Source organism: Thamnophis elegans, chromosome 14, assembly GCF_009769535.1.
Source record: "Thamnophis elegans isolate rThaEle1 chromosome 14, rThaEle1.pri, whole genome shotgun sequence".
Taxonomy (NCBI): Eukaryota; Metazoa; Chordata; class Lepidosauria; order Squamata; family Colubridae; genus Thamnophis; species Thamnophis elegans.
Genome location: NC_045554.1, coordinates 7,002,964 through 7,015,794, shown reverse-complemented (window position 1 = coordinate 7,015,794; position 12,831 = coordinate 7,002,964). Strand labels below are relative to the sequence as shown.

The 12,831-nt window shown below is 44.8% G+C and overlaps 1 protein-coding gene across 1 annotated transcript in view; it reads right to left on the bottom strand.

The window, feature by feature from the left end:
- Positions 1 to 12,831, bottom strand: part of DNAH3 (dynein axonemal heavy chain 3) — a 137,356-nt gene that overhangs the window by 2,265 nt on the left and 122,260 nt on the right. Inside the window, exons 56-62 of the mRNA XM_032231008.1 lie at positions 11,624 to 11,868; positions 10,546 to 10,662; positions 9,001 to 9,158; positions 7,948 to 8,115; positions 5,470 to 5,612; positions 3,674 to 3,878; positions 1,813 to 1,950 (exon numbers count right to left, since the gene is read on the bottom strand). Of these exons, the coding sequence (XP_032086899.1) occupies positions 1,813 to 1,950; positions 3,674 to 3,878; positions 5,470 to 5,612; positions 7,948 to 8,115; positions 9,001 to 9,158; positions 10,546 to 10,662; positions 11,624 to 11,868 (1,174 nt within the window). The remainder of the gene's footprint in view (positions 1 to 1,812; positions 1,951 to 3,673; positions 3,879 to 5,469; positions 5,613 to 7,947; positions 8,116 to 9,000; positions 9,159 to 10,545; positions 10,663 to 11,623; positions 11,869 to 12,831) is intronic.

The following is a 12,831-nucleotide window of genomic DNA, read 5'->3' as shown; positions in this document are numbered from 1 at the left end:
ATTCATTAGGAAGGAAGGAAGGAAGGAAGGAAGGAAGGAAGGAAGGAAGGAAGGAAGGAAGGAAGGAAGGAAGGAAGGAATTCACCTGGAAGGAAGGAATTAGTTCATCAGGAAGGAAGGAAGGAATTAATTCAGCTAAAGGAAGGAAGGAAGGAATTCATCTAGTGTAAGGAAGGGAGGACAGAAGGAATTCAGCTAGAGGAAGGAAGGAAGGAATTAATTCAGCTAAAGGAAGGAAGGAAGGAATTCATCTAGTGTAAGGAAGGGAGGACAGAAGGAATTCAACTAGAGGAAGGAAGGAAGGAATTAATTCAGCTAAAGGAAGGAAGGAATTCATCTAGTGTAAGGAAGGGAGGACAGAAGGAATTCAGCTAGAGGAAGGAAGGAAGGAATTAATTCAGCTAAAGGAAGGAAGGAAGGAATTCATCTAGTGTAAGGAAGGGAGGACAGAAGGAATTCAGCTAGAGGAAGGAAGGGAAGGAATTAATTCAGCTAAAGGAAGGAAGGAAGGAATTCATCTAGTGTAAGGAAGGGAGGACAGAAGGAATTCAGCTAGAGGAAGGAAGGAAGGAATTAATTCAGCTAAAGGAAGGAAGGAAGAAATTCATCTAGTGTAAGGAAGGGAGGACAGAAGGAATTCACCTAGAGGAAGGAAGGAATTAATTCAGCTAAAGGAAGGAAGGAAGGAATTCATCTAGTGTAAGGAAGAGAGGACAGAAGGAATTCAGCTAGAGGAAGGAAGGAAGGAATTAATTCAGCTAAAGGAAGGAAGAAAGGAAGGAATTCATCTAGTGTAAGGAAGGGAGGACAGAAGGAATTCACCTAGAGGAAGGAAGGAATTAATTCAGCTAAAGGAAGGAAGGAATTCATCTAGTGTAAGGAAGAGAGGACAGAAGGAATTCAGCTAGAGGAAGGAAGGAAGGAATTAATTCAGCTAAAGGAAGGAAGAAAGGAAGGAATTCATCTAGTGTAAGGAAGGGAGGACAGAAGGAATTCAGCTAGAGGAAGGAAGGAAAGGAAGGAAGGAGTGAGGGAGAAACAAAATCTGGGATATTTTCAGAAGGGTCATCATCTTTTGTAGCTACTCACTTTGAACTCTGCTCAAATCAAACCCTGCTTTTGTGCTAGTAACTACCTGACCCTCAAGTCTAATTATTTTTGTAGCAAATGTCTAAGATGCTATAAGATGATTGTTTCGATCAATTGCCACCTCATCTATTTATCTAGGAGAGTCAATGATCGAACCTCCACATGAAAACTTGGACTGTTTCATTAAACACTGGACTCTCTTGAGCTTTCTAGGTCTTTGTCCCACCACATAAGTTGATGCTCTCTCTTCCCCACCTCTTTTCTTTCTTTCTTTCTTTCTTTCTTTCTTTCTTTCTTTCTTTCTTTCTTTCTCTCTCCCTCCCTCCCCCTCTCAATTTTTCTCATAAAGTCTTATGCTTCACTATCTTAAGTGCTAGTTATTTCTCTGTCGTCTTCTCCATTTTTTTTGCTTTTTATTTTTAGTACTACAAACTGCATGAATACATAGCAGTAGACTTATATACCGCTTCATAGGCCTTTCAGGCCTCTCTAAGCAGTTTACAGAGAGTCAGCATATTGCCCCCAATAATCTGGGTCCTCATTTCACCCACCTCGGAAGGATGGAAGGCTGAGTCAACCCTGAGCCGGTGAGATTTGAACCGCTGACCTGCTGATCTAGCAGTAGCCTGCAGTGCTGCATTTAACCACTGCGCCACCTTGGCTCTTACACACACACACACACACACACACACACACACACACACATACATACATATACTTTACCTCAAATTCAAATCCAATATGATCGATTGGGATAGTATACTTTCTGGCGTAATTCTGAGAGACTCCCGTCAGGAAAGATTGAGTAAAATAGAAACCAGAGATCCAAAATACATTCGGGGGTCCGTGTTTGATCCATTCCTGAGGTGAAAGGGAATTAACAAATATTTTGATGAAATGGAGCATCAAAACAACAGCCACCAAGAATCCTAGGATGACTGAATTTCTAATCCTTTGTCTGAAGTGCTGAGTTCAAAGGATTAAGAATAACATCAGTGAGCCATGACTAGCTTGGCAGAAAATTTTGCTGTGGTTTTCCAAATTGTAACATGTAAAAAAAGCCAAGAGGATAAAAACACCAGGAATTGAATTGTCACATATTTTTTTCAAAACGTTTAATGATATTTAGGTTATATTACAGCTGCCTGAGAATGGAGTTTGGTAGACGAAAAGAACCCAACAGACTGAAAATCCATTAGCCAGGATAAATTCAATATGCTTATGGTTAATTAATTATGGGTGACATTTGCTTGTTCTGGCTCTCCCAAAATAACAAAGCATCTAAATCAATCAATTAGGATCAGTTTTCTCAACAAACCGAACACATAAAGTGCCATAATCACTCTAGCAAGGAATGCAATCTTTAAAGACCCCACTGGGACATTCCATCATTTAATTAAAGTAAAGGTATAGGTTCCCCTCGCACATATGTGCCAGTCGTTCCTGACTCTAGGGGGCGGTGCTCATCTCAATTTCAAAGCTGAAGAGCCAGCGCTGTCCGGAGACGTCTCCGTGGTCATGTGGCCGGCATGACTCAACGCCGAAGGCGCATGGAACGCTATTACCTTCCCACCAAAGGTAGTTCAATAAAAGTCATGTTAGCACTTACAATTGGTGCCTCTTGTCTAGACTACAGATAGTTCTTGAGTTACCACCTCAATTGAGCCCAAAATTTACGTTGCCAAATGAAACAGTTATTAAGTGAATTTTGTCTCATTTTAGGACCTTTTTGCCAAATTTGCCAAGTGAATCTCGCTTCCCCATTGACTTTGCTTGTCAGGAGATTGCAAAAGGCGGTCACGTGACCCCTGAACCCTCATAAATACTGAATTTTGATCATGTGACCATGGAGATGCCACAAGGGTTGTAAGTGTGGGAAAATGGTCATAAGTCCCCTTTTTTCCAGCGCCGTTCTAACTTTGAACGTTGACTAAACGAACCATTGCAAGTCGAGCACTACCTGTCTCTCCAAGAATGCGATGAGGCTTTGTATTTGTATTGTATTTGTATTTTATTATTTGTATGCCGCCCTTCTCCGGGAGGACTCAGGGCAGCGAACAATTCAAAGGGGAAAAAAGGGGGAACATAAAAAGACAAAATACAAATAATAAAAGTAGACAACAGTCGCACAACCATACATGTCGAGAGGGAAGGGGAACTCATCAACCCCAGGCCTGCCGGCAAAGCCAGGTTTTGACGGCTTTTCGGAAGGCCTGGAGAGAGGTGAGGGTCTGAGTTCCTGCGGGGAGTTCATTCCAGAGGGCCGGAGCTGCCACAGAGAAGGCCCTCCCCCGGGTAATAGCCAGGTGGCATTGGCTGGTAGATGGCACCCGGAGGAGGCCAACCCTGTGAGATCTAATGGGTCTGTGGGAGGTAATTGGCAGCAGGCGGTCTCTCAAGTACCCAGATCCAATACCATGAAAGGCTTTATAAGTTACGACTAGCACCTTGAAGCGTATCCGGAGACTGATCGGCAACCAGTGCAGCTCGTGGAGGATAGGTGTAACGTGGGTGTACCGAGGTGCACCCACAATCGCTTTTGACAAGGGTACCAAATTAAGCAACTTGAGACTTTTAAGCTTACCTGAAAAAAGACCAACCGTGTCATCAAGTCGGTCACGTAACTCCCCAGGGGTTTGAGGGATGGGTAGGATTTGGCCGCCCACATAGCTGGCACTTTGCCCACGATCATGCTGTTGAAAACTTCCTCCAATTCCGAAGACATCAACACCAGGCCTTTGATGGCTTTGCCCAGGCTGATCAAACTGCTCCGGACGACCTCTGTAAGCCTGATGGAAACAAAATACCCCCAAAGTGAGAACTGTCTTTCAAGCTAGGTTTGGGAAGAGGAAGAGGAGGAAGCTGGAACGAGTGGCAGTTCTTGTTATTTTCCCTGCTCGCTCTCCCAGAAAGACAAATAAGTTGGAATGAAAAGGCAGAGAAAGGAAAGGAGCCCAAGTCTTCGGAAATTAATTGTTGCTTTGGATAGTTGCTCCTTTCCCCAAACAGCCAAGGTTCCAAATTTGTGGACTGCTCCATAATCCAATGTTTCTCAACCTTGGCAGCTTGATGAGGTGTGGACTTCAATTCCCAGAATTTATTTAGTTATTAAGCTTGTTGAACATGTACGAGATAACAGGTATAAGTCTAAACATGGACATGAACAAAGGAAATGAGTACAAATAAGTGGGGAGAGTAGGACAGGGACAGAAGGCACACTGGTGCGCTTATGCAGGCCCCCTTTACGGACCTCTTAGGAAAGGGGTGAGGTCCACGGTAGACAGTTTGAGGTTGAAGCTGTGGGGGTTTTGAGGATGTAACAACAGAGTCAGGTGGAGCATTCCAGGCATTGACCATTCTGTTGCTGAAGTCCTATTTTCAGCAATCAACTTTGGAGCGGTTTACCTTGAGTTTGTATCTATTCTTTGCCTGTGTAATATTGTGGTTGAAGCTGAAGTAATCATTGACAGGTAGGACATTGTAGCAGACAATTTTGTGTACCGTGCTTAGGTCAAACCGTAGGAGACTTAGTTCCAGGTTGTCCAACCCAAAATTTCAATCCTGGTGTGATAAGGGATTCTATTGTGATCAGAGGAGTGGAAGACTCTTCTCGTGAAATATCTCTGGACCCGCTCAATTGTATTAATGTCCGCTATACAGTGTGGATTCCAGGCAGACGAGTTGTATTCGAGGATTGGTCTGGCAAAGGTTTTGTATGCCTGAGTTTGCAGTACAATGTTACGGGAGAAGAAGCTTTGCAAGATTAGGTTAACAACTCTTAGTGCCTTTTTGGCAATGCTGAATTTCCCCAGCCAACTTGATTATGTGTGGACTTCAATTCCCAGAATTCCCCAGCCCTTGAATATGCACGGACTTCAATTCCCAGAATTCCCCAGCCAACTTGAATATGCACAGACTTCAATTCCCAGAATTCCCCAGCCAATTTGAATATGCACGGACTTCAATTCCCAGAATTCCCCAGCCAGCGTTTGAAATCCACATGCCTTCAGGTTTGAGAACCACTGCACTAAATCCATCATTTCTAAAGAAAAGCAAGCTGAGAAATAATTGCATTCTGCTAATAATATGTATAAACCTCTGAACCTCTGAAGTCTTCCAGGTAAAGGCACAGTCAAAAGTTTTGGGGTGACATGAGCAGCACCCTTGTTGATCTCTTGATAGGGTTGATTAGCAGCTACTAAATCGCAGGCAGCTTTGACATAACTCTGTACCAGTTAGCATTTTATCTGTGGATGGGGAAGTACCATTTTAGGTACCCAAATGCCACAATTACACACATTTGTGCTGGTTGTCTGAAATGTCTTAAGACTACATCCTGACACCCTCCCATTTATGTATGCATGTCATGCAGAGTTTTACCTGTTAAACCTGATCAGTTCCTGCCTGAGTACTGTGTTCATGGATTCCTCATACAGCACTGGGTACAATTTCATCACGTGTTCGAGGTCAAAATCATCGGGGAGCTTGGAAAGGATATCCTGAGCCAATTCTTCAACCGTTTCCTGAAATTAGGAGATGGAATCACCGAGAAGCGAAATCACTGGGAAATGGTGAATGCTTTGTTAGTTTTTAATTTTATTTTACATATTTTCACATGCATTGTTTTTTTTTCCCAGTGTTTTGGGGCCAGAGGTGGGTTCCTACCAATTCGCACCAGTTCGGTAGAACCAGTTCGTCAAATCTACCAAACCGGTTAGAAGAGGTTCCACCAGTGGACCCGGAAAGCAGGCCACACTTACAGAAGAGGTTACAAAATTTTTTGAAACCCACCACTGACACAGACAGACAGACAGACTCACAGAGAGAAAGAGAAAGAAAGGAAGAAAAAAAAATAAAAAAGAAAAAGTGAGAGAGAGATGAAAGGAAAAAAGGAAAAAGGGACAGAGAGACAAAAGGAAGGAAAGAAAGAGAGAGAGAAAGAGAGAACACATGGGCGGCAAGCCACTCCCACCAGGTCACATGGTCAGCAAGCCACTCCCACAAAGGAGGCCACACCCACAGAGTAGGTTCGAAAAAAATTTGAAACCCATCACTGTTTGGGGCAAAAAATTACGTCTATTTTCGGAGTTTTAATGAACCATCTAGATCAACCTTTCGGGCATCTTGGATCGGTTCCATGGAGAGAAGGTTTTCCATGGACCAGACAGGGCGTGGTTTTGTGTAGTGCCTGCATTCCACGGATGGGGCTTCCCTTGTTTGTGTGGCCTTGTTGCTGGCATGTGCCGGTGCTGGCTGATGGACCAGGGGTTGGAGACCCCTGCTCTAGATTGATTTTCTTTGGAGACCTCTGGATGGGAATCTTACACTTCTACCTTTATTTTTTTCTACAACAGCATATTCATCCATCCATCCATCCATCCATCCATCCATTCCATTCCATTTCTATTCCATCACAATCAAAGCACAAACTATTTTGGTCTAAAGATCGAGTAAGGGGTGGTTGTTTGTTCTACATTCTGACTTGGACTTGAAAAATAGAGGCTGCAGGTTTTGGGGAACAGGGAAGCCCAGTGATGGCGAACCTTTTTGGCATCGAGTGCCCAAACCAGAACGTGTGTGCATGCCCATGCATGTGCACATACCGGAGCACCAGAAACCTGAAGACCAGCTGACCGGCGCATGTGCCTGTTTTTTGGCCATTTTAGGCTATTTTGGGGGACATTTTCAGGCTATTTTTCCCAGCAGTTTTGGGTTGTTTTTCGGGGACAAAAACGGCCTGGGAAATGGTCTGGAAACAACCCCAAAACAGCCACTTTTTGGGGGGGGGCATTTTCAAAGACCAGCTGACGACTGCGCACGTGCCCACAGAGAGGGCTCTGGGTGCCAACTCTGGCATGCATGCTGTTAGGAATATAATTCTAACGGTTGGGTTGGCAATATATAAATCATGTAACAATACTATATCTGTTTCTTTAAAGCATACTGTAAAATGTGATTGGCTGCGGTTTTCCTCAATCGGCCATAAGAGGGAGCCAGAATGACTGTTAGCTCTCTCTCTGTTTGTTAGATGCTGGGCTGATCTGATCTGAGTGCTGGCTGTTAGAAAGTGCCGTGAGCTATTGTAAGTTTTGCAACTGTTAGCAAAATTTGTGTACCGAACTGATTATATGATACTGGACTATGTTATTTGGATTATCCCTTCACTGAAAGACATTGATGACTGACTGACTTATCCGTGTATGACTTGGACTGTTTTATGGACTCTGATACCTCTATTTCCACGAAAGTAAAAGCCTATTTAAACTGCAGTGTCTCTGTATGCTGGTTTGTGTGTTCTCCAACACAACTCTCACAACGCTTCGCTGAACGTACTCACTCTCCCAATGGGGAGCTTACCTAACACATGCCATAGGTTTGCCATCACGGGAGGAGCCAATACCCCCAACATCTGATGCGACCACAACTTCTATACAAATAGTCCTTGACTTACCTGCCCCCCCCAAAAAAATTCTGTTGATAAGCAAGATAGTTGTTAAGTGAGATTTGCCTGATTGTACGACCTTTTTGCCACCGTTGTTAAGCAAATTGTCCGGTCGTTAAGCAAATCTGGCTTCCCCACTGACTTTGCTTGTTGGAACCTGACTCAGGTGGTTACACATGGCGATCACATGACCCCAGGGAACATGATAAATACATGCCAGTTGCCAAACACTTGACTTGACCCTTGGGATGCTGCAACAGTCATAAGTGTGAACACCAGTCCTAAGTCACTTTGTTTAAAGCCGCTGTAACTTTGAACGGTCACTAAAATAATGGTTGTAAGTTGAGCACTGCCTGTTCCTCAAAAGGTAAGGCCAGAGCTCATTTATCTATGCGTCTGTTTCACAATATTTGTACCTGTGGAGATTTCCCTCCTCCTCCAGCCTCTCGTGGCAGAGTCAACAAGACCCCGTTGAAAAGCAGGTTGGTCTCCTGGTTATCCTTGGTAATGTCAGCGTTCTCGTGAAGGCCGAATATTTCAGGATGGGTTGAAATTGGCAGCGTTCTCAAATAATCTATGTAAGACTAAGACAAAACAAGCCATAGCTAAGCATTCAGACAACTGTACATTTTATCAAGGACATGAGGATCAGGTTCGGTAGATGGTCAGAAGGTACTTTTATATGATATGATATACAGCATATGTCAGGCCTGCAGTTATATCCCTTTTTGGATCTTTGGCCTGCCACACACTCTCTTATTTCATTATGCTGTTTCATTAGTGAGTAGTTGGGAGGGGGAAATAGAAAGGAGTAGAATTGTGGAATGTGTTGTTGTCATTCTTTTCTAGAAGCCCACACCTCTGCACCTGACCGGAACCAGCTGGGTGGAGATGCCAGCATAGAAGAAGAAGATTGGACCATGTGATGGATTTGTGGATATGGGGACAAGATCATGAACTTTCAACTGGGTGGGAATCCTAGGTAACTTCCAGAATTGGGATTCCACAGATGGTTGCCAACATGTCTGTCTTATTAAATTGGAACTTTAAGAATAGCTCTGCCTTGGACTCTGATTTATTTGGAACGCTGACACCATAATTGAAAATGACGTGGGGTCAGAGTTGCCTTCCTTTGGGTATGTGCCAACATGTTGCTCCTAATAAATAACTGGATTTCTTTTGAGGCATAAATCACATTCTCTAACGGAGCACTTTTGCAGGCTGTAGAGATCATGCCCCTTCAGCTACTGTGGGTAACCTGGGATACAGCCTTGAGAAAGATATGCGTGGAAGGTGCTGCTGTGTGTGGCTGCTGTGCTATTTCCTCGGTTTCCCATCCCCCCTTCCTATGGCAATTAGAGAGCAGGCTGGGGATGCTTTGGGAGTTGACACAGTTCTTTTTAAAAAATCATGGTGCCTAATTGATGTAGGATACCATTCCAGTATCATTCAACCTCATTTTTTCTCACCTGGTAAGTCCCAAAGGGAGGTATATAATATTCACCCCCTGGAGAAAGTTTATAGCATTCCTCAGTTTCAATCTCTTTGCAGTAGACCAGGGAGAGAAGTGAAAGGAGGAGACGTCGATCCTTGTCATCTGTCACTCTTCCACCATAATTGCATTCCCCTGGAAACAGAAGAGTTACATTGGGGAGAGCGAGGGCGGGAAGATTTACACCTAAGGGACACACACACGGGTTGTCACCTGGAGCAGGAGTCTCCAACCTTAGCAACCTGAAGACTTGTGGACTTCAACTCCCAGAATTCCTCAGCCAGCTTGTAGACTTCAACTCCCAGAATTGAAATCCACAAGTCTTCAAGTTGCCAAGGTTGGAGACCCCTGACCTGGAAGATATGAGGTTGAGGAAGAATACAAAATAGATGGCAGATTACTCTTGGTGGACATGCATTTCCACAGCTGGTGTCATGCCATCAGAATTACCACTGGTAAGCAAGGTAGTTTGTTAAGTGAATCAGGTGGTCCTTAAGTGAAGCCAGCTTCCCCCATTGACTTTGCTTGTCAGAAGCCGTCTGGGAAAGTTGCAAGTGGCGATCAGGTGACCCCGGGAGGATGCAGCTGTCATGAATATATGGCAGTTGTCGGGAACCCAAATTTTGATCACATGACCCTGGGGATGCTTGTAGCAGTTGTAAGTGCAAAGACTGATCATGTCACTTTTTTCTCATGGGTTAAACCACGGGTCAGCAATCTTAAACACTCAAAGAGCCACAAAGGCCCTAAACGGAAGCCCCCCGTTCAATTCTGGAGCCGATCGGAAGTCCAGTTCCCCCACCATAGAGTCTCCTCCTAGCACAGCGTCCTTTTTCCTCTGCTGACCAGAAGTCTGGTTCCCCCACTATGGAGTCTCCTCCTAGTGCAACATCCTTTTTCCTCTGCCAACCGGAAGTCTGGTTCCCCTACCATAGAGTCTCCTCCTAGCACGGTATCCTTTTTCCTCTACCTGTCCTAACCGAAAGCCCCATCAATTGTGGCGCCGACCGGTGACAGGGAGCCGCAGCAGAGCAATGAAAGAGCCATGTGGCTCCAGAGCCACGGGTTGCTGACCCCTGGGTTAAACAAGCTTTAGTGGCCTGGTATTTAATAACACTAAATTATGCACTCTTTTTTATTAACCTGAGTAAGAATCTACCGCAAGCAGATCTGGACGAGAGACTAAGATGATGGGGAATTCCTGTTCTATTTTTCACCGCTGAAATTGGGAGAGGGAAATCTATTCTCATCCATGTAACATTAAACTTTGGTTTTGCATTAGGCGAACGTCCTGCTGGTTCGGACAGGACTGCATTCAATGTAATGGGAATGAATTTGATTTTGATCAAATTAAATGAAATCGCACAGTAGCAAGTGCCTGCCATGGTTTGTAATCAACCCTCTCCCGTAGCTTAACAGTAGTGCGAATGCAGCCACTGTAGCTTGTCCAATAAACCATGGGTAGTACAACAGATCAGGTCTTAACCGTCGTATGCAAACCAAGCCAGAAGGTGTCCTGTACCTGTCAGGTAAGTTAGAGCTTCGAATGGGGTTTCTTCGTATTCGTTCAGAAACATCTGAATTTGCCTCAAGCTGATTCTAAGATCAGATTCGTTGAATTCATAGGGAATATTCCAACCTGTCCAATTCAGGGGGAGGGGAGGAGGGAAAAGCGCAGGAAGATGTTTATTCTGACACATGAATGAGATGAAATGCAATCCTGAAATTATGCTATAATCAATGAATTGGCCCTTGAGTTACCAAAATAGCCTTTGTTGCTCTATTATTCTGCTAGTTGTATTTGTACGACATCTCGCTGGAGGAATTCTCATTAGGCAAAAGAGCCTGGGAAGGAAGTAGCAACAGCAATAGCCCTTAGACTTATAGACTGCTTCACAGTGTTTTTACTGCCATCTCTAAGCGGTTTACAGAGTCAGCCCCTTGCCCCCAATAATCTGGGTCCTCATTTTACCCACCTCGGAAGGATGGAAGGCTGAGTCCACCTGGAGCCGGTCAGGATCAAACTCCTGGTATATGGGCAGAGTTAGCCTACAATATTGTATTCTAACCACTGGGAGGGAGGGAGGGAGGGAGGGAGGGAGGGAGGGAGGGAGGGAGGGAGGGAGGGAGGAAGGAAGGAAGGAAGGAAGGAAGGAAGGAAGGGCAATAGCACTTATACACCGCTTCATAGTGCTTTACAGCCCTCTCTAAGCAGTTTACAGAGTCAGCCTATTTGCCCCCCAAAATCTGGGTCCTCATTTTACCAACCAAGGAAGGATGGAAGGCTGAGTCAATCTTGAATCGGTCAGGATCGAACTGCTGGTAGTTGGCAGTTAGCCTGCAATACTCCATTCTAACCACCACGCTGCCATGGTTCTAGTAACTGACCTCAACAAAACCTTGATTCCATCATTTTAAAAATGAAACGAAATCATAGGTCCACGATAACTCTGAACGGTGACTAAGTAACCAATTGTAAGTTGAGGACTACAAGTCTACAAAGAACAACCTCAACAGAAACCTGAAGAACCTTCAGGCTATTCAAGCAGGACAACCCCAATGCAACTGGGGAGAGGAAACCTGGGGGCCCTCTGTCTCACCCAGCGGGCCAAAGTTTCTCCGTTCTTGCACCAGGGCGTGGAAGAAGCATAGCCCAAACAGCATCTTGTGCCAAATTTCCTTTTTTTCACAGGATAAAAAGAAGGCGGGATCGGAAATCGGGTCGTTGAGGTAGGAGCGGAGGAGATTCGCACGGACACCTTTGGGCGGCTCATTGGTCATCTTGATCCCGTTTTGGAGGATGCTGACGGGAAATTTTTCCGATGGGTAACTGGTCAGCCACAACCTGAGAAGCCAGAAGAGAAAAAGAGATTTTAAAGAAGAGATTGGATGGTCATTTGTCCAGAATGGCAGAGGGCAGGAGCATCTAACCTTGGCAACTTTGTGGACTTCAACTCCGAGAATTGCCCAGCCAGCATGAATTCTGGAAGTTGAAATCCACAAGTCTTAAAAGTTGCCTGTTCTGACCCAGTTCCCCAAACACGGCAAACCGCTTAAGTTAACTCAAGATTCTTTTATTAGGAGTGCCAGTTCTGGAGAACCGGTAGTGGAAATTTTGAGTAGTTTGGAGAACTGGTAAATACTACCTCTGGCTGGCCACGCCCGCATCTATTCTCTGCCTCCCAAGTTCCAACTGATTGGGAGGGAATGGGGATTTTACAGTATCCATCCCCTGGAGTGGGGAGGGAATGGGGATTTTGCAGTATCCTTCCCCTGGAGTGGGGAGGGAATGGAGATTTTACAGTATCCTTCCCCCTGGAGTGGGGAGGGAATGGGGATTTTGCAGTATCCTTCCCCTGGAGTGGGGAGGGAATGGAGATTTTACAATATCTTTCCCCTCCCACCCCCACCAAGCCACGCCCATAAAGCCATGCCACCCCCACAAAGCCATCTCCAGAGAACCGGTAGTAAAAAAAAAATGAATCCCACCATTGGATCAATTATTCAATCTGCAGTCAATCTGTCTTTTGCAGTGTTTCTTAAGCTCAGGGACTTTAAGGAGTGTGGACTTCAACTCCCCAAATTCCCCAGCCAGCAAAGTTCTGGGAGTTGAAGTCCACATGTTAAAATGGTTGAAGTTGAGAAATCCTAATGTCTGTAAGTCAACGGTGTGATTTTAACACAGGCAGGCCTCCACTTATAATCACAACTGAAACCAGAATTTCCAGGCCATTTGTGAGTTGCACTCCACTTTATGATCTTTTTTGGTCATGTCTGTTAAGCGAGTCCCTGCGCTTCTTAAGTGCAG